Source organism: Ambystoma mexicanum, chromosome 1p (assembly GCF_040938575.1).
Source record: "Ambystoma mexicanum isolate Mex_15411 chromosome 1p, UKY_AmexF1_1, whole genome shotgun sequence".
Classification (NCBI taxonomy): Eukaryota; Metazoa; Chordata; class Amphibia; order Caudata; family Ambystomatidae; genus Ambystoma; species Ambystoma mexicanum.
Genome location: NC_090921.1, coordinates 404,777,613 through 404,797,789, shown reverse-complemented (window position 1 = coordinate 404,797,789; position 20,177 = coordinate 404,777,613). Strand labels below are relative to the sequence as shown.

At 47.2% G+C, this 20,177-nt stretch overlaps 1 protein-coding gene across 5 annotated transcripts in view; it reads left to right on the top strand.

Moving 5' to 3' along the window:
• The window catches only part of CHERP (calcium homeostasis endoplasmic reticulum protein), a 1,035,077-nt gene that overhangs the window by 261,081 nt on the left and 753,819 nt on the right, over positions 1-20,177 (top strand). For all 5 annotated transcript variants that reach the window (XM_069649195.1, XM_069649194.1, XM_069649192.1 and 2 more), the window contains exons 6-7: positions 10,637-10,748; positions 10,872-10,961. In XM_069649195.1, coding sequence (XP_069505296.1) covers positions 10,637-10,748; positions 10,872-10,961 — 202 coding nt within the window. The remainder of the gene's footprint in view (positions 1-10,636; positions 10,749-10,871; positions 10,962-20,177) is intronic.

The window sequence follows — 20,177 nt, the reverse complement described above, 5'->3', positions numbered from 1 at the left end:
AGCAGACGCCTGTCAGCAGCACAACTGCAAATCCTGCTGGAAGAGGTCGAGGTACTTCAGGAAAAGGGCACCATCGAAGTCGTCCCTATTCATCAAGTAAACCAGGGTATTTACTCAGTGTACTTCCTTGCATCCAAAAAGGATCTCACTATGCGCCCTGTTTTAAACTTGCGAACAAATGTGTCAAACCGCAGAAGTTCAAAATGTCAACATTGCAGGAAGTAATCCCTCAGCTGGTGCAGTGGGATTACATGGCAACATTGGACATGAAAGATGCATACTTTCATATTTCAAAGTTGCCAGCGCACAGAAAGTACCTAAGGTTCATGATAAAGGACAAGCACTATCAGTTCACGGTCCTTCCCTTCAGCATTTTCCTCAGCCCCACGGGTTTTAATGAATGTACTGGCAGTAGTAGCTGCTCACCTGCGCAGGCAGTCCATCCCGATCTACCCTTACCTCGACGACTGGCTAACCAGGGATATCCGGGGATTCGTATGGAACATGCCTAACAAACACCCAAAAGATGGTAGATCTCCTCTTCTGTCTAGGGCTCTTGATCAACGAGAAACGGTCCAGTCTGGACCCCAGCCAGATCGAGCAGTTCTAGGGGCTCTAATTCGGACCAAAGACAGTCTGGTCTTACCCTCCAACGAGAGGGTTCAAAACATGCTGTTCCAGATCCCTCACTATGTAGCCAATCGCAAGATGACAGTGCGCAAGGCCATGCGACTTTTGGGGATGATGGCCTCCTGCATCTACATAGTTACTCATGCACATCTTGCCATGCGCCACATTCAAGAGTGGCTCTCGAGCCAATGCTGTCAGGCCAGCCGACAATGGGAGAACTGGGGCTTCCCAGAGATCGACCTGTTTGCAACTCTGGAGAATGCCCAGATAACGCCTCCAGGTGCTCTCAGAACCGCTCCAAGGGGAACGGTATCTGGATAACATGGTCAGGGAAATGTGTCTACGCCCCCCCAACTCCCACATTCCCTCCCCCCCACTCACCTGCTCAACAAGATAGGATACACCAGGAAACCGTGACGATGATTCTGGTGGCCCCGATGTGGGCCCGCCAACCTTGGTTCTCCCATCTCATGGCAATGTCAGTCTACCCTCCCAGGAAGCTGCTATGCCCGTGCAACATGCGTTCACAAGACGTGGGGGGGGGCAGGGGGAGATAACACATCATGCCCGCAAACTCTCAACGTAGCAGCCTGGCTCCTGAGTTCAAAGAATTTGGGCACCTCCAACTCCCTCAAAGATGCATTGACATACTTGGGGAAGCACGAAAACCTAAAGCCAGACATTGCTACTCCAGCAAATGGAAACTTTGCCATCTGGTGCAATGACAAGGGCATCAATCCTATTGAATGCACACCAACACATATTGTCCTCTACCTAACTCACCTACTAGATTCAGGCCTGGTTTTCAATTCCTTAAAACTCCACTTGGCAGCACTTTCAGCATACACCATGTGCCAGAAGAAGGTTTTGTGGTGGAAAGTTCCAGTAATCAAGGCATTCATGGAGGGGGTAAAAAGACGTCATCCCTGCCCATTTCCAACCCAGCTCCTGGATGGGACCTGAACGTTTTACTTACTAGACTAATGGGGCCTCCCTTTGAACCTATGCATAAGGCTAGCCTTAAAGCAAGCACTCATAAGACTGCCTTCTTGGCAATCACATCAATAAGGAGAGTTCGTGAACTGCAGGCCCTTTCGGTTCATGACCCATTTGTCACGATTCACAAGAATAAGGTGGTCCTGCGCACTTACCCACGATTTGCACCTACGTTTATTTCAAAGTTCCATGTGAACCAATCAATATAACTACCCATCTTTTTCCAGAACCCCACTAACGTGGCAGAAAGAAGCCTCAATACACTAGATATGAGGAGAGTGGTGATCTAGTATCTCAAAAGACAAAACCACTGAGGAAAACAAACCAGTTTTATCTTTTCAGTGGCAGCTGGCAGAGAAGGGGACCCTGTCCCTAAATCAGCTATTTCAAAGTGGATCATAAACTGCATCAGACAGTGCTACACTCTTGCCAAGAGAGATCAGCCCTTCAAGTCTAGAGCACACTCTACCTGGGGCACGAGGGCTTCCATAGCATTCATTGCAAATGTTCCTCTTGAGTCCATTTGTAAAGCAGCAACCTGGAGTTCTGTACACACCTTTATACAACACTACTGCCTAGATAAACACTCTAGGTCTGATTCTCAGGTGGGACAGGCGGTGCTAAGACATCTCTTTGCTACTGTTCCTTCTCGCATCCCACCATCTCTGGGTAGTGCTTGCTGGTTTATGCACAGCGTGCATAAACAGATTCTAAGCAGATTAACAAGCAGCAGAAGACATGCATTACTTACGTGATAGCATTTCTGATGATTGTATCTGCTTAGATTTGCATGCGCCCATCCTTCCTCCCCTCATGGAGTAGAAGGAACATGGACATCTTGCACCTTCTCTCTCTACTAATTCACGTTGGTCAGAAGGCTTCCTCCCAGCAGAAAATACACCATCAGAGGGACCTCAACCTGTGAGAGATTTTGGGTACCCTACATGTCACGTTAGGGATAGTGTTAGTCACGCCCATGTTGACATCCCTTTTGCTCCCCGAATGAAGGATGCAATACTTTGCGATTACCACTAGATGTCGGACTATATACACAGCATGTGAATCTAAGCAGATACTGTTATGACCTTTAGTCAGGGTACTTATAAAGGGTAGTCCACTGTGATCTTCTGGTTACTTTAATCTGGTTACATCTCAAGGAGATAGGAACTATAGTCTTAGGGAAGCCCACTGGCTCCCACCACCCAGGCTACATCAACTGCCCTGGGTGGAATCTCATACACTCAGCATTCCAGTCAGTCGCACCACGCATTCAGAGGGAAGGCTTAAGCAAGAGGATAAACCTATATTAGGAATACCATTCCTAACACCTCCCTCCCTTCCAACCAAGCAACCAGTCACACACACATATCACAACACACCCCCTTTTCTTCCTCACCATCAGACACATAACTCCAATAACACGCACTCAACCCGATTCCGAAAACAAGGGATGGTTATCCATTAGGCGTAACTAACCCACTGGCAGCAGGACCACACCAACAAAACTACCACCCAAACAAACAAACCATACCGAACACCTTCAGCCCACCGCTGCAGCCGGAGAGCCTCAAACCTGCCACGTTTGAGCACTGCCTGTACCACCTTGGGCCACCAAACATACAACCAGAAACCCTTGAAAAACACTGAACACCATCTATCCACCACTGCCACTAATGGATCTTGGAGCTACCACCTCAAAGCACAAACAGTCCCTATATGGACTGGCATGTAGTCCCACTGCACCAAAACAAGTAATCTAGCTAACTTCCGAATACAATCTTTCAAGCCGATTGAGCCAGGGACAACTGGGACACACAACCCACATACACTCAGCACACATGCACAGACCCAAATGCACTACAAACGCACCTGGGCAACAAACACGCATGGTAGGATTCCAATAAAAAGAAAGCCCTCACGAACACCAGTTTGCTGGCCCCACAAACTGAGCCATAAAACACCTTAGATCTCTACAGAATCCTACACTACTACACCAAAATGGACTGCCGGTGACCTGATGGAAAGAAAAAAATTGTTGCCAGGTTCTCACAAGAGATACACAAGTTAATCTGCATCCTCTTTGTGAACAAACTGACAAATAAAAATTCAGAAAAACCTACATTGAGATGGCGGGGTCCACCACCTGGGACAACAAACTCTAACCACCTCTACTCTGGGAACTCCACCCAGGTCACCAAAGAGTGCAGCTGGATACTAATTCCACACTAGGGAAACGCTCCCGCCCAGCAACACTGCATGGGTCTCTCCCTACTGAACATAGTAAAACGCCAACCAAAAACCTGATGTGAAGGTGTCCCAACCAGACCAGTACGAAACCGCATGCGGGCAGGGCCCTGCCCCACAACTGTTAAATAAAACATCAATGGGTTACTCTACTTAACCATAGTCACAACAATGGGTCACCATTCTCACCCATACTAAAATGACAAGAGCATTCAACTCACCTAGAGGATAAACATATATTGGGAATACCATTCCTAATATAGATGCAATACTCCGCGATTACCACTAGATGTCAGACTATAGCCACAGCATGTGAATCTAAGCACTTACAATCATCAGAAATGCTCTTACGGTAAGTAATGCATGTCATATATACACAGATAAATTATTTAATATAACTGTAAGTGTTTACTTGGTGCCTTGTGTGTTCTGATTTCATTGCACTACTCTACAGCTCACATTCTGCAGCATGGCATCTGGCATGGATTCACATGCTCATGAACATTCCCTGGGAATCCTCGGTAAAAGACAAAACAGTTTCACTTTATGATCTAGCATTTGTAACGCGCCTATACACAAGTGTTTCAAGGCGCACTTACAAACTGTATTTCTCCTTTAAACCAATCGCTGTCCTCTGGGTCATACTGCCCCATCCAATGACAGCCCTCTCCCTAAACCCCTCCTCTGGCAGCCATCTTCAGATTGGTACTGCACGCTTCAGTGTTGGGAGTCCTCGATTTTGCTATGCAAGTTACTTCTATGTTTTTTTTGTGTTTTTGACTGAAAAAGGTTCTATTTTTGTTCCAAAAGAGCCTGTGTGCTCTTTTCGATCTGCCAACAATGGGGATCCGTTGGCAGTGAATTTCAGCGACCTTCAATGGCGAGTATTGTTGAAGATTCCAGAAGTCCATCCGGCCTACTTCGCCACCTCCAACCATGACAGAGGAGAAGGCAAGAAGGTCCCCCTTCAAGCCCTGCTCCAAGTGCTGGCTGCGGAATGTGTTTGTAGAAGACAAACGCCTTCAATGCCTCTACTGCCTGCACCCGGACCATAAGGAGATGGAGTGCGAGTCCAAGATGATGACGGAGAGGTACAGTAGACTGGCAGCGTCGGTTAACGTTGAGGCCTCTGCCCCATGCCCCGAGCAGGGTGATGCCTCACCCAGGACTGATCGGTGCGAGGAGTGGTCTTCTAAATCCTTTGAGGGCACCTCATCCATGTGGGCCCACAGCAAGGCCAAGAACCGCAAGTTCGAGTTCACTGGGTTTGCCATGGAAGCAGGTCCCAAGGTGGATGGGGCGTGATCACCATCGACCTCCACCTCCATTGCGAGCCAGCAATTGAGCTCCTCCTCAAAGAGGAAATCTACCCAGGCTAAACTGCGGCAGAAGTCCGAGATGCCAGGGACGGAGAAGGCCAAACTGCCCAAGCAGGCACAATTGGCTGAGGCTAAGACTTTGCCAAAGATAGAGTTGGTAGCAGCTACCTTGACGGCTAAGGGAGCTGACCCTGTGAAGGTGGCCCCCACAGCACAGAAGGTATCCCTACCCTCCAGGGACGACACTCGCGCAATGAATGTGGCAAAGTCTGCTGGCACGCCAGAAGGGGGGAAACCGGCTTAGGCCCCGGTTCAAGTCCCGCAGGTGTGGGATAAGGGAGGGGGCGAGGAGGCCACAAAACAGCGCTCCCAGACCATGGCACAAGCCATGGAGGTCTCGTTAACAGATGACAGACCAGGAGTCCTTGCACATGGGCCACAAGGGCGTGGAAGAGGACGGCTACGATGGCACATGGCCTAGTTTTTATGATCCCGCCAGCTCAGCCGAGGGATGTTCTCTGGACCATCCGTCGACCCTTGACACCTTGGTGTCAGATCCAGGAGGGAATGCCACCAGGCCCGGTTCCAGTGATTCCCGCAGGCCCTCATTCCACCTCCAACGAAGAAGACGAAGCATCATCAGACACCCCCAATTTAGCCTCCATATCGGGCCCCTTCTCCCCCAGCAGAACCAGACACTAGTACAGGGATGGATATGGCCTTGACTGCGGACGACGTGGATATCGTTGCAGCGGACGTCTAGTCTCTGCATCTGGAAGCGCCACCACCAGGTGGGGTTATGTACTCCATGATCGCTAGGGCCTCTGAGCTTTTTCAGCTTGTGGCCGAATGAACCAGGAAGGAGGGTTTCTTGTACCAGAGGCTAAGAGGAAGACACCCAAGTGCCTGAGGTTGAAAGCATCGCTGGATTTGGTGGTATCTGCAACTGTGAGGAAACTGTCGGCTAACCAGTCCTCATCTACGGTCCCTCCGGACAGCGAGGGGAAGAAGTTGGTCACCATGGGAACGAAGGTGAATTACATTGCGGTGTCCACTATCAAGTCGGCCAACGCACTACCGATCCTAGCCAGGTACGACAGGCAGCTGTGGTACAAACTGGGGTTTATTCTGGAGTTCCTCCCAGACGATAAGAGGATGGAGGCAATTGCGCTTTTCCAGGAGGAAGTTGCGTCTGATTAATCCATTACAGTGGTGTTGGACGTCGCTGACACAGGGTTCTGACAGATGGGGAACAGTGTCTGTCTTTGTCGAAACAAGGATGGATGAAGGCTACAAATTTCTGGCAGGAGGTCTAGGCGAAGGTGTTGGACATGCCCTTCAACGGAGAGAACTTCTTCGGGATGGTCGTCGATGAGTTACGATACGGAGACGTCCCATTCCCTGGGCACACTAAAGCAGCAGCGTTTTTATTTTTGCTCCTCCAAGGGAAAGTCGAGCAGGTCTTCCAAAGTTTTCTCCTCTACGTACTGTCAGCCTTCCAGATCTTCAACCCAGGAAGCCTACAGAGGCCATTCCCAGGCCTACTTTAGTAGAGGACAGTGTTGCTGTCGTCCACAGGGCAGGACACTGGCTCTGAAACAGGCCTGTACCAGCCGGGACGTGTACCTCGGTGACTGGCTCATCTGGGCCCGCTCGCAGGAGTTGGCCGTCAGACTCGCGGAGGCGACTGTCCCGATACTGACGGATCTGAGATTGTCCTTCAACTATCCAAATTCCTGCTAGACACCATCGCTGAATGTGCTGTTGCTAGGAGCCTAGAGTCCATACGGTGACCTGCCTTGCGTCACACCTGAGGAGAAGGTAGCGGCCATTGAATAGAAGTTGCACACTGTAGTTGAAGACCGCCATGGTGCGCACCATCAAGTCGTCGCTTTGCATGATGTAGTCCTGCATCTACCTCATCCGGCTCTGCAGGTTACAGATGTGACCTCTTCAGGAGTTCCTGGATGCTTGCTGGACGCAGGTTTCCGGAATGCTCTGCGGACAAGATTATGCTCGACGAGGAGTTCCGTTGGGTGATAGGGTTTTGGGGCGCCCACTCAAACATCGCCCAGGCCATGGGGTTTGAAAATCCATCATACCAGGAGACTGTCACCACGGACGCTTCCCTGGAGGGCTGGGGAGCCCACACCGGTCATCTGTTTGCCAGATGCCTGTGTCTGCCGGAGAAGAATCTCAATATCAACAAACTGGAGCTACGGTCAGTGGTCTGGGCCCTCAAGTTGTTCCTTCCGTATCTGAAGGGCAAGGTGGTGAGGATTTTCACTGACAACACTCCCGCCATGTTCTAAATCAGGAAACATGGGGGGCACTCAATCCCCGGTGCCTTCCAAGGAAGCTCCGGACTTATGCCTCTGGAACGTCAGACAAGAGATGTTCCTTGTCCCTCTTCACCTAGCGGGAGTTAAAAATACCATTGCAGACTCCCTCAGCAGGGAATTGCGCGCCTGCCACGAGTGAGAGCTTTGGCAGGACCAGGTGGACTGCATCTTTGCCAGGTGGGACAGGCCCTAGATCGATCTGTTGCGACTGTGGCAAACTCCAAATGCCAGAAGTTTGTCGACAGATTCTACCAACGGAGGAGCCTGGGGGACGCATTCTCCTTCCTGTGGGAAGGGATGTTTCTGTACGCGTTTCCTCAGGTGCCTCTCCTGCTACGAGTCATCAACACACTCGGACCGTGCCAATGCAGGATGGTAATCTCCCTGGCGTGGCCAAGGCAGATTTGGTACCCAGACCTTCTGAGCCTGTCAGCGTTGCCTCCGATCAAGCTGCCAATGGTTCTAGATCTTCTCACCAGAGGAGGAGGAGCAGCAGCAATCCTGCATCACGACCCAGGATTGCTGAATCTGAGGGCTTGGCTCCTGCAGTTTCAGAGTTCGGAGGATATGAGTTGCCTGTGGACTGCTGGGAGATGCTCACCAAGGCCGTAGAGTAGTCGACTTTAAGTGCGATGGTCACAAGTGGAAGCATTTCGCTACATGTCGTGGTCTCAGAACATTACCCTCTGAGGGTCATAGCCCCCCAGATTCTTCCATACTTGCTATCGTTGGCCAAAGCCCGACTGGTGCATGCCTCTATCAAGGTACATGTGGTGGCTATCTCCCGCTAGACCAGGTCTCCAGGAAGGTCTTCACTTTGTTCTCATCGACTCGTCCAGGAGTTCCTCAAAGGACTTTTATGATCTTTCCAGCCGGCGAAGGCTCCTGCTCTGGCGTGGGTACTCAACATGGTTCTGGCGAGGCGTATGGGGGGGTCCATTCGAGCCTATGCATCAGGCCCCACTTAAGTTCCCCTTGTGAAAAACGGCTTTCCTTGTGGCCATCGCCACCACCAAGAGGGTGGGTGAGATCAGGTCCCTATCCTTCAAACAGCCATAACTGACTTTCCACAAATCGAGGGTGGTACTGCAGACGCATCCCTCTTTCATGCCGAAGGTTCAGTCAGAGTTCCACCTCAACGAGCGTTTGATGTTACCTGTTTTATTTCCCGAAACCTTTGTCGCTTGCTGAAAGGCCCTTGCACTCGCTGGACGTTGCTCGTGCCCTGAAGTTCTACGTGGCGCACAGGATGAGTTTTCGTAAGAGTTCACAGCTGTTAGTGTGCTTTGGTCCTGTGAACCACGGGAAGGCCTTGTTCAAGGCTTCCATCTCAAGGTGGCTCTCTGGCTGCATCATGCACTGTCATCGGTTGGCAAACTGACCGCTGCGCAGCTGTCTGAGAGCCCACCCCACCAGAGCGATGGATGCATCTACAGCGCTCCTGGCTGGTGTGCCCCTGCTAGACATCTGCAGGGCTGCTACGTGGAGGTCCACGCACACCTTCTGCTGCATCAACAGGGATTCCAGGGAGGAGTCCAGAGTCGGCCAGGCAGTGCTACGCAACCTGTTCGCTTGAGGGGTGTCTGTTTCGAAGGTAAGAGTTTATTGCTTCTATTGAGTCTTACCACTGCCTGTGGTTGTGTAATGTTGTACTGCTATGTATTCGTTATTGATGCTGGAGAAGGAACAAGTTACTTACCTGTAACTATTGTTGTCTGGCATGGATTCACATGCAAACCCTCTCTTCTACCCCTCTGCGGCTCTTCTTGGTCATATTGCCACTTTACATGCTTACCAAATCCGAAGATGGCTGCCAGAGCAGGGGCTTAGGGAGAGGACTGTCATTGGATGGGGACAGTATGACCCAGAGCACAGTGATTGGTTTAAAGGAGAAATACAATTGTAAGTGAAAGGGAAACTGTGTTTTTCTTTTACCGAGGATTCCCAGCCTGACGATGGAGAATATTCATGAGAATGCATGCCAGACGCATGCTGGAGAACAATAGATAGAGATAAGTAATTTGTTCCTTACCCTTCCTAAAATAAGCCTGGCTGCTCAGCTTCTCTAGCGACTTTTGCAGTACAGGCCTATATTAAGAGTTGGGTCCCTGATACCAAGAGATGAGGCTTGTTAAGTGCCACATCAGTTGGACTTTACCAAATCTTACCTAACACTCTTTTTGGTGACTATTTGTTTTCCTGAAGTTAATTGCAATGCTGTCTAAAATATTTTTTGCAAGCCTGGGGCTGTACTTATTTCTTGTCCTCCCCCTAGCACTAACTTTCATTGTGATGTGTGCATATGTATTCTCCAAATACAATGCCTTAGAGGGCCAGATTTAATGTGGATTGTTGGTGTTGGCCTTTTATAACTATTTTTGTAAAATGTTTGGTCTCCTTTTGTTCCCACCCCTGCCTGTGTTTTGTGCTTACACCAGATATAGGGCTTATAACCTATAACGTGAGTGGATTTAGTCTTTTGAACATTGTACTGTTCAGGCGCAAAGGATTTTTAAGTTTTGTCAGAATGTTTGGTTCCTTTTTTCCACCACCTATGTCCCTGTTTTATGCACATCTTTGGCAGTGGATTAGCATTGAAGACTAGGGATGAGGAGCATTCAGAGACATTATGGTTTTTATACATATACAGTATATTCTGTTCTGATTTACCTATTTGAACTGACAGTTGTATTGTGTAGCATAATACATGTATATTTTAGCTTAGCAGTGTGGTGTATGTTTCTTTGGATAACTGGGTGGATGACTTGTGCCATCCTGCAACCCAAACATTCCTGAGAGTTGACGCTCTGCCATGCTACTTGCCTATAAACGAGGTTTGGCTTCAATTATTGTTTGGGTGTTTCAGACCCTTCTTAGTTAGTAGTTGTACAACCCTCAACAGTTGGTTGTATGAAAAATTCCTTAATTCAAGTTTTCCACTAGACGTCACTTGAGGGGTGACAACCTACCATGAAAACAATGGCAAAGAGAAATGTTAAGAACAGTTTGGAGACTACAATTAGAAGAACAGTTTGTGATTTTTCCCCCCTGAGGGAACTCTCTACTAATGGCTGTTTAATACCTCTACTTTCATCCCCTTCGAAGCCAGAGGAAACAGGCACGAGAGCTACTTGCTGCTCTCCAGAAGGTGGTGGTCCCGATATATTGTACCAGTTTCTTGGCTGTGGAGGAGGATAAGCAACAGAAAATTGCACGGGTAAATGCTTCCTTATTATTCAAGTAAAACATGTTATGGTCTCTAAGAGCTTACTATCTTGTCTGTGTTTTAGCTCTGTAATATACTGCAAAGCTAATTTGATGTGTTTTTGCTTGGGAACAGCTGCTTCAGCTTTGGGAGAAAAATGGCTACTTTGAAGAGTCGATTATTCAGCAATTGCAGAGTCCTGCTTTGGGCTTGGGACAATACCAGGTAAGATGAATTGATGATTCTTCTTTTTGTCTTTGGTGGACTAAATGGTTGCTTCTGCAATGCTAAACTTTGTTCATAGTATGGCTCATAAGCACTCCCTGTCCTAGGGACTCCCCTGCTAAGAGCTGATATAGAGGTTTGCTTGGTGACTGATTGGATGAAGACTACAGCACTTTGCCAGTAACCCCACTCTGCCAGTAACCCCACTCTAGCCCCATCCCCCAGCAATTAAGATTTGTATATAGATTATACTGGCAAAAAGCATACTTTATTAGGACGTATATATGTACTTCCCAAAGAACAGCAGCTAACCATGCCTCCAGTGTGACAAAGGAAGGTTTAGTGATATAGGCTATTTGCTAAATGCAGTCCTTTGGTTTCAGTTTGCTCACGTGACCCGAATCCTTCGAGCCTGGGAAAATTATTTGGTCTGTGTGCTTCACCTTAAATATCTGCTCTAAGGAGTCAGAAGCAGGACGCAGACACATTGGTGGCATTGTAATGGCTGATAGACTTTTTATTAAATAGAAAATGAAAATCCCTCCTTTCCCTAAATCGAAGAGGGGGTTGTCTGCCTCAAATACTAAGTAAACTGTCAGAACATCCGTCAAAAATCTACTGTCCTGTGTCCAAAACGCCTATTTCCGACTCTTACACTTAAGCTACTATACAAATGGGATACTGGGACTCCTAACTTCAGAGGAATGACTCCCTTCATCTGAATAATGTCCAATGTTCGTTCCACTGCTCCAGATACAGCAAAAAAAGGTACAAGTAAAGTTCACAGTTTCAACCAAAAGTTTCTTCAACCAGTAGCAGAAGAAAGGGCTTCTTCCCTTTTTGTCACAATGTTCACCAAAAGAAATAGCTTCAGTTCTCCTTCTCTTGGTTTTTCCAACTCCCAGTCAACACAATATCTCCATTCCCCTGGTTACCATAGGCACAAATATTCGCAAAGTCAAGAGGTGTCTTGTCACTTTTAATGTTTCAAAACTCGGTCAATACAAGGGTACTGCCTCCCTTCCCCTGGATACCAGATGCGCAAATGTTTACAAGGCCAAGAGGCAGTACCTCTTCTCCTGGCCTTTCCACGTTCTCCAAAGGACCAGGGGGGATGTCTCCCTTCCCCTGGTTTTAATATGAATAAGGGGATGACTCCCTTCTCTTGATATCACCAGGAGTGTCAGTCCCAGACTCTCAATATTCTTGCCTGGTATTCTCTCCTGCCAGGACTTTGGTTACTATTTCATACATTTGGGAGCGGGTCCCCAATTCGCAATATTCCTGCCTGGGATACTCCCCTGCCAGGACTTCACCAAGATTCACAGTCTCATAAAATATCAATATCTTGCCTTTGTGGCTTTCGGTACTTTGCTTTTCGTAACAGTTGACTTTCTCCTGCAAGTACTGCCACAAGGAAGATCACATTTTCTGGTTGAGGGATTTGGTTTCCAACTCAGCTTCTCAACCCCTGCAGTTTCTGATGTAGCGCCCTGGTGCCTCAACTCTCTTCTATAGGCTCACTGGCTTCTCCTGGCGGCTTTTGGGTCTCTTGCAGTCTCCGATTGGCTTTGTGGCTTCACTCTGCACTCTAGTAGTGTTTCTCCTGCTTACCAGTCTGCTCGGTCTGCAGGAAAGCTCTGTCCGTCCTTCGGGTGCGTCCTCCTAACAGAACCCTTTCAGAAGTGCTTATCGGGATGCTGTCTCCTTGAGCCTTTGTTTTGCGGTTAAGCCGCCAGCCCTCCGGTTCCTCTTGACCTGCGTTGAGATGTAGAAGACACCATGTTTCTCTACGCTCAGTGGTTTTCAATGTCCTGGCACCAGTAGGATTGGCACAACTGGAGTGCATAGCTTGGTTCCTCCCAGGTGGTATTCCTCGTTCTGGCCCACTTGTACTTTGAGTCAGAGTCAATGGTTTTTTCCTCTCGCAACGTTCTGATTTGTCATACAAGGATGGTCTTTTTCAGCATGACGGTATGATTTGGAGGATTGGGTAGTTGGGTCCTGGTTGTCAACTTCAGATAGGTAGGGGGATGCCATCTCCTCTCTGGAATATTGTACATTGGGGAACTCCCTCCCCATATGATCCTCCCTCATATTGTCACCTCGAGGGGGTGTTCTGGACTGTGGCCACACCACCCATGCCACATGAGAAGGGGGTATCCCCATGTGAAACGGGGACAACATCCCGAGATTTATCACACCGCCAAAAGTATGAGTTCATGTAAATTGGGTAACTACTGGTATGAAGCACTGGGCACTTGCATTTGCTGAAATTAAACCCATCATTAAGAGACTGCCCTCTGAACCTCATACCAATTTGTTGTAACTGTGGTTTCTAGGCATGCATACATTTACTCTGTAGTACACTGATGTGATTTTTTTTTAATAGCGTATAACTTTTATGGGTTGCATGTGTTCATTTATTTAAACATGTTCAAACCTCGTGGTTCTTCCTGTTGGTTATTAATGTGGTGGATGGTTGGAGTGCTGAAATGGAACCCTCCACCACTCAAAAATGCCTTTGGAGTGCCCTACCCGTTTGTGGAAGGTAGGTATTAAGAATTTGGATTAGAATCACAATAGTATTTTAAAAAGCTGTCTTTCTCTTTAACCCCTTAACTGTTAAGGGTTTTCCCCTCCGATTGCTGAGCCCTTTTTTGGCTGTTTCTTTATGTTGGCACACAATCGTTTGTGACTTTTGTTACAAATGATGTCCTAGCCAAATGTCTACCCTTTTCTTTCCACATGTAGTCAGTCAAAACACCACCAAGGATTTGTGGTTTGCTGCAGTGGGGTGTGAGAAACCAACAAAGTGATAACATTTGTTTCTTTCTGAAAATGCCAATACAATGATGTAAAAAGAAGCTTGTGTTTTTTTTCTTTTAAGAGCTATGAACAAAAGGTTTGCTGTTCTGAATTCACAATCTTTCAAGCTTTCACAAACGGGTTTCAGTGGAAACAAAAGAAAATATTTTTCATAAGTGTACCTAGGCAATTTTCCTTTTTTACAACATGCTTATATGGAATGGATGAGAGGGTAGGAGAGCTGAATAGGAACACAGAAAGGCATATATTTCTCAAAAGTAGATAACATTCCAAGTTCAGGAAGGGTTCATTTTCGCAGATCAGGCAAGAGCTATTTACCCATAATTCATCAAGAAATTGGGTAAATGACTTAACAAAAGTATGTGCTGGGAATGTTTGCACTTGTGATGCAATGCCTTCCCTGAATTACCAGAAAAGCAATGCAATGCTACATTCCCCTGACTCTTATAGTTAGGAAAGCACTACCCCGAGCCAAAACTAAAAACTAAAGCATGGTACATAATATTTGTATGACGGCATAAAGTGACCTACCTGACATTTTGAAAAGAACAAAATCCAAAATGGTGAAAAATGGCGAGCAAAAAGGTTTTCAAACAACTTGGGTTGACCTTTTCAACGATAGGCGACTTGTGCAGGTCGCAAAAACAGTCAAGGGACTGAATGTAGGGTGCATTTGGGAAATGAAAGGCTGTGTAACAAATTGCAGTAGCAAATGTATGAAAAGGTTACCACAAGAATGTGGGGGAGGAGTTATCCTCCCCCTCCCCCTCCCCCCCTGTCCTTTGTCTGCCAGAATGCCTGAATAGGACGAGCTCTCAAAGGGGGGGGTCCGTCTGTTTTGATTGGACAGCCAAACGCCCCTTTCTGTAAAATGCTGAGATTGCAGAGGAGTGTGTGCTGGAACTATATGAAAGGTGAGGCTTCTGGATTAAAAAGCAAATCGACCACTGCAAGCTGAAGCAACCGAAGATGACCAGACACACATCTGCAGACACTTTGCAACACGGTAAAACGACCACTGCGGTCCTGATCCCTTTTTCTGTGTGACAGAGGAACTCCGAAGAGGACTACTTTTTTTTTTTTTGGACTGGTGGGCACGACCAGTCCAAAGACTAACTCTGAATTGAACCATCTCCCGAGGCCATAGGAGATTCAAGAGCTGGGGAACCCCAATACCAGGAGACCCGCTGCCCCTTTCGAGTGCATCGGTACACTCCAGCGATCTGATCCACTTGACCAGGACCCCCTCCGACCGTGCGGCTGCAGGAGGCGAAAAAGAGTGATGGGTGATCTGCATCCTTTGTTGGTTCTGCAGAAAAGGTGCCCATATGACAGAGTAAACTGAGGAGTTGCTGAAAGTCGTGCCCCATGTCCTCCCTCGTGGCTGCTGCTGAGAGTCCCCGTCCCTTGTCCTCCCTTCAGTCATCAAACCAAGGAATCCGGAGGTTGGACCCAGAGATGCAACATCGCAAAGCATCCAGCACTAACAATTTCTTCTATCTTAAGGTACTGTGTGGAAAAAGGTATTCCTTACCTGATTCCAGAAAGTCGCTTCAGAGCCTTGGAGTGTGCCTATAGGTGTCCAGGGCAACCCCCTCTTACCTCTGACACAAGCTGCTGCTTGTGTCCCTTCAAGTCATGTTTAGGGTCTCCATAGTTAGTTAATTTGCTGCTCTAAAGACTAGAGACTTGAAGAAATTCACAGGAACTCTTCACATTCTGCTGCTTTTCAAAACTTTGAGCACTCTGAACTGCCTTTAGCTAAGCTTGCGCTTTGGATTTAAGACTTGCTGTGCAAAGAAACCTTCTCTAGTACCTCGAACCGTTTTCCTTCCTTTAAGTTACTTTCTTGTATGTGCTAACAGAGTAAATGTCTTACTGTCAATCTGCTAAGAACCGCATGGGCGCTTAATTAAAGATAATACGATAGCATTGTCTTTTTCCTTTCTAAAGGTAACTGCGAACAAACACAAGTGAAAGTGTCCTTTGAAGTATTTCCTAAAGTATTGTGAAGTGTTCCATTGTAAATATATGAGGTATTTCAGGTGATTCTTTTGTAAATATAATATATAATTTTATATAAATTATAAGTGTAAGTGCTTCTTTGATGTACATGTCTAACTGGATTCAGTGTACTTACCTACAGCTCACATCTTCCTCTTAAGATAAAACTGACTGCTATGCCACTCTACCAAGGTCCTGAGTTAGTACAGACTGATACTAATAGGTGGGGATCTACAAATCATTGGGATAGATTACTAAAGTCTTAGGACTTTAGGAAAGCTCCCCTAACATAGAGCCACGTGCATATGAGGGGCAATCCCAAAAAGAGAATGATGAGCAGATGGTAACAGCACGAACCATAAATTTCAGGAGTCAACAGAGGCGGCTTCCACTCTTCGCTGGTGTACTGACACCTCAGGTGGATTCATTGTCACTGAGGGGACAAAAGCGATTGACCTGGCTTGGAGCCACTCCGTTCAGAGATACTGGTTCTCAGGAGCTCTGTACTGCAAAGCCTACCTTTCTGAGTCTGCATTGTGTGATCCAGAGGAGTCCGGCACTGAAGGTGGTACTCAAGGAGTGATGCCTGAATACGGGTGTATAACTCTGGGCCTTCAACTGACTGACGAAGGAGCATTTGCTTTTGCTCGTGCAGAGACTTCACTGAGAGGAAGATGTTCAGAAACTGTGGGTCCTGGTTCAGCACGTGAGCAGATTGTATGATTAAGGGCTGCGCGCTCGTCCTCTGGTACTTTCCTTTCCAGCAGCGCTGGAAGGGTCTTGCATCGTCAGACGACCAGTGAAGTCCCTGGTGGAGGAGTCTGTGATCGTTCTGGGACTGGAGCCAAGCCGAGGAAGATTGGTCGACGTGGAAGTGGTGTCATTTATTCTTGGAGTTCCAGCACATTTAACCGCAGTGTGCATAGTTTGGAGGACCTGTTACAGGGTTGCACCAACTGTGCTGGAGTGTAGATTTCCACTGATGGACCTTCACCAGGACCCTGTCTCCTGTCTGTAAATGGTGCCAGGGCTCGGCTGGTTCAGGCAGGGCTTCACAGACTAGAGTGGGGAGAGATTGAACAGTTGTAATCAACATGCAACAGTATTGGAGTAAAGTATCCTCTAAAGGCAAACTTTGTATGTGGGTGAATCGCTGGGGTGTAGTTCATATTCTCATTGGGCGACATGTGAGGATGTCCTGGACAGTTAATTTACGCTGGGGATTATTTCACATGGCATACGGAGCCAGTGGCAAGGCATGCAGCCGTTGCAACCCAGTCTTTTCATACACTTCAGACAGTTTTAACTGGCGATCCCCCTTTGCACTGTTCTATATGATATGATATGAAGTTTATTTATGTGGCGCTTATACAAAATGTGTTTCAAAGCGCTTCAAGACAAGGGAGGGAACAAGGGAAAATGCAATGACAGTCTTGCAGACCATGAAAAGTATGTGAAATGAACTGTCCTACTCGGCCTGACGACATTTCAGATAGTGCAAGAGCTAGATAAGGAAGGGAGGGGAGGAGTGGGAAGGAAATGGAAACAAACGTGCAACTACCGTACTAGGCCTGACAACATTTCAGATAGTGCTGGAGTGGTGCGGGGGGAAACCAGTAAGGGGATGGGGTGGGAGACAGATGAGGTTGCTATCATACTAGGTCTTGGGACAATTAAGGCGTAAAGAATAAAGTAAGGAGAGGAGATAGGAAAAGAGAGGAGAGAACAGAGTAAGCAGTCAAAAAGAGTGGAGAAGCAAGAGGGGAGAGGGAATACAATTGCAGAAGTCAGTAGTAACACAATGTTGCAAGCCAGGATACAAGATATAGATGGGGACAGCATGATTCAGGACCACCATGAGCACAAGGAAGTCCAGCATGAGAGTTGAGAAAGGGTGACTCAAGGTGAATCAATGAAGTGAAATCCAGCATTGGCCACAAGACGGTGATGTTGAAAACAGAATGTATCAGGACAGACTCCTGCAGTAGTAGGTTGGAGGGGGGGGAAAGGGGAGCCGGGTAGAAGAATCGCATTGGAACTGTTGAGCTATTCCTGCAACTTTGCACACTTATTTAATGACCTGACCAGTGAAATTGGTGCATGGTTGCAGTCTATACTGAGGGCAATCGAAATCGGGCTATGAACTCGGCCAACAACTTTTTTTGCGACAGTAACAGGATCTGCTTTTCTTCTTGGGTAGGTCTCTACTCATCTGGAGGGAATAAATCTACCATCACTAAACTGTAAGCAAAGTTGAATCGTGCATGAGGTTTTGAAGGAGCTTTACTATGGTTGCATAACCCTGGACTCACTGACACCATCCCAACAAACCCTCTTATATGCCTTCAGGGGAATGGGGACTTTCTGAATCACTGTAATGCGATCTTGGGATAAATGTCTTTTCCCCAGCTGAAATCTCATGACCCAAGTATCGCACACGGGGCAGACATAACTGTAATGTGTCTTTAGAAGCTTTTCAGCGAGCGCTGTCAACAGAATGCAAGCGTCTTCCTCATAGGCTTTACCTGGGAGTGGGAGGCTAGGAGTAGATTGTCTGCGTACTGCACCAGCATCGACGCTGCTGGAACAAAACTGAGTCGAGGTCTCTTTAAAATCTGTGAGAATAGGGTAGGACTTGTTACCTATCCCATTGGAACGAGATAATGGATACTGCATTGATTTATGGTTACGTTTTGAAAATATACTGCTGTCAGGATGTATATGTATGGAGAAAAATGCTGAACACAGATCTTCAATAGTGAAGTACTTGGCTGAATAGGAAATGCATGACTGGATGGTAGCCTGATTAAGTACAATTGCAAAATACAGTAGCACAGCTGCATTAACTGCATGCAGGTCCCGTATGAAACGATAAACCCCTTTACCTGTCATCTTTGTGGGCAAAACCAGAGTATTGCAGGGACTACGAGTTGGCATAATAATAGCCTGTTGGAGAAGGGATTCTATTGCAGGGTGAATGCCGTCTTCAGCCTGTTGGGAAATAGGATACTGAGGTGCACATGTCAGGGGTTTGGCAGGATTTACAGTAATTTCACTGACTCAGCATGGACCACATAATCAGTCATTGGCATGGGTTGACCATAATTTGGCTGGGACTCGGTCAAAGAGTCCCTGTCATGAACGGGGACTGTGATCCCGGTCTTCAGGGTTTGATCGGGTCAATTCCTGTAATACTGCCAGTAACTCATTCTCTGTGAGCTGAGATGTCAAGGTATACACCATCAGTGGAACAGTAAATGGAAAAACCCAGCTAACACAATAAATCTAAATCTAATCCAAACAAATTCATGGGAGAACAGGGATTCGGCAAGAATGCATGTTTGTCACAAATTGGACCTACTGTGACCATAGGCAGGGCTGACAACGGATGGGGTATTAGTGTACCCCCTATACCTACAACTTTCAATTTCATCCGAATGGAAGAGTCTTTCAGTCTGGAGTATGATGCTCCTTTCTCAACCAAACATTGAATCGTTTGACCATCAATAACACAATCAACATACAGGGAAGTAGAGTGGATCGGTATGAGGGATGCAACAAGTTTGGAGACCCGTAGGCAATCCTAGCCATCAGTCTGGAGTGGTGTTGGTGAAGTGTGGGGCCCAGTCATACTGCTTGGCGCGCTGCCTGCCTCGACCGTCGTACTGAGGCGATGTGGATATTCGGCTTCCAGTGTCCAAACTCTTTGCAGTAATTACACTGATCACTGTATTTGTTTGAGTAATACCTCTCAGCAATTTGCCCTGTAATTGGGGTGCTCCTCTCCCTCTTCCTTGCCCTCCTGGTTTGGGGTGAAACCCTCCCCTTCCCAGAGAAGGTTGTAAACTCTGTATCTGCAATGCCATAGGTTTAGCTAATAAAACTTCTACCACATCCTTTCCTTCCCACCCTATTAGCACTGTCTAATTCCCTCCAATACCTTAAGCTGCAAACCCATAACACGCTGAGTCACCTCATTTTGAGGCGCTATAATGGCTGCATTAACGATTTCAGTGTATTGTTCAAAACATTGTTTTCAGACACTCAAGATATTCCGATTTCAGTGATAGTTTGTGCCAGACTATCAGTGTAGGTTTTCAGGTTCCTGGAGGTGGCAGGTTCTTAAACTGGCCAGTTGGCATGCACTTTCAGCAGGGTAAATGAATCCTTTGGCAGCACTTACAATAATTGATTCCAATCAACGGGGTGATAGCCATGTATTATAACCTGAGCTCCTCTTGGAACTTAACTGGATCCTCTCTTGGGCCGGTACCTGCAGATTGGTGTACTGTTTTCAGGGATTGAATTTGCTTCTAGACCTTTTATGGGGTATCTTTCAGTGCTTGGGTTTTGGACTCAGTCTGTTAGTAGCTTCCGTATACC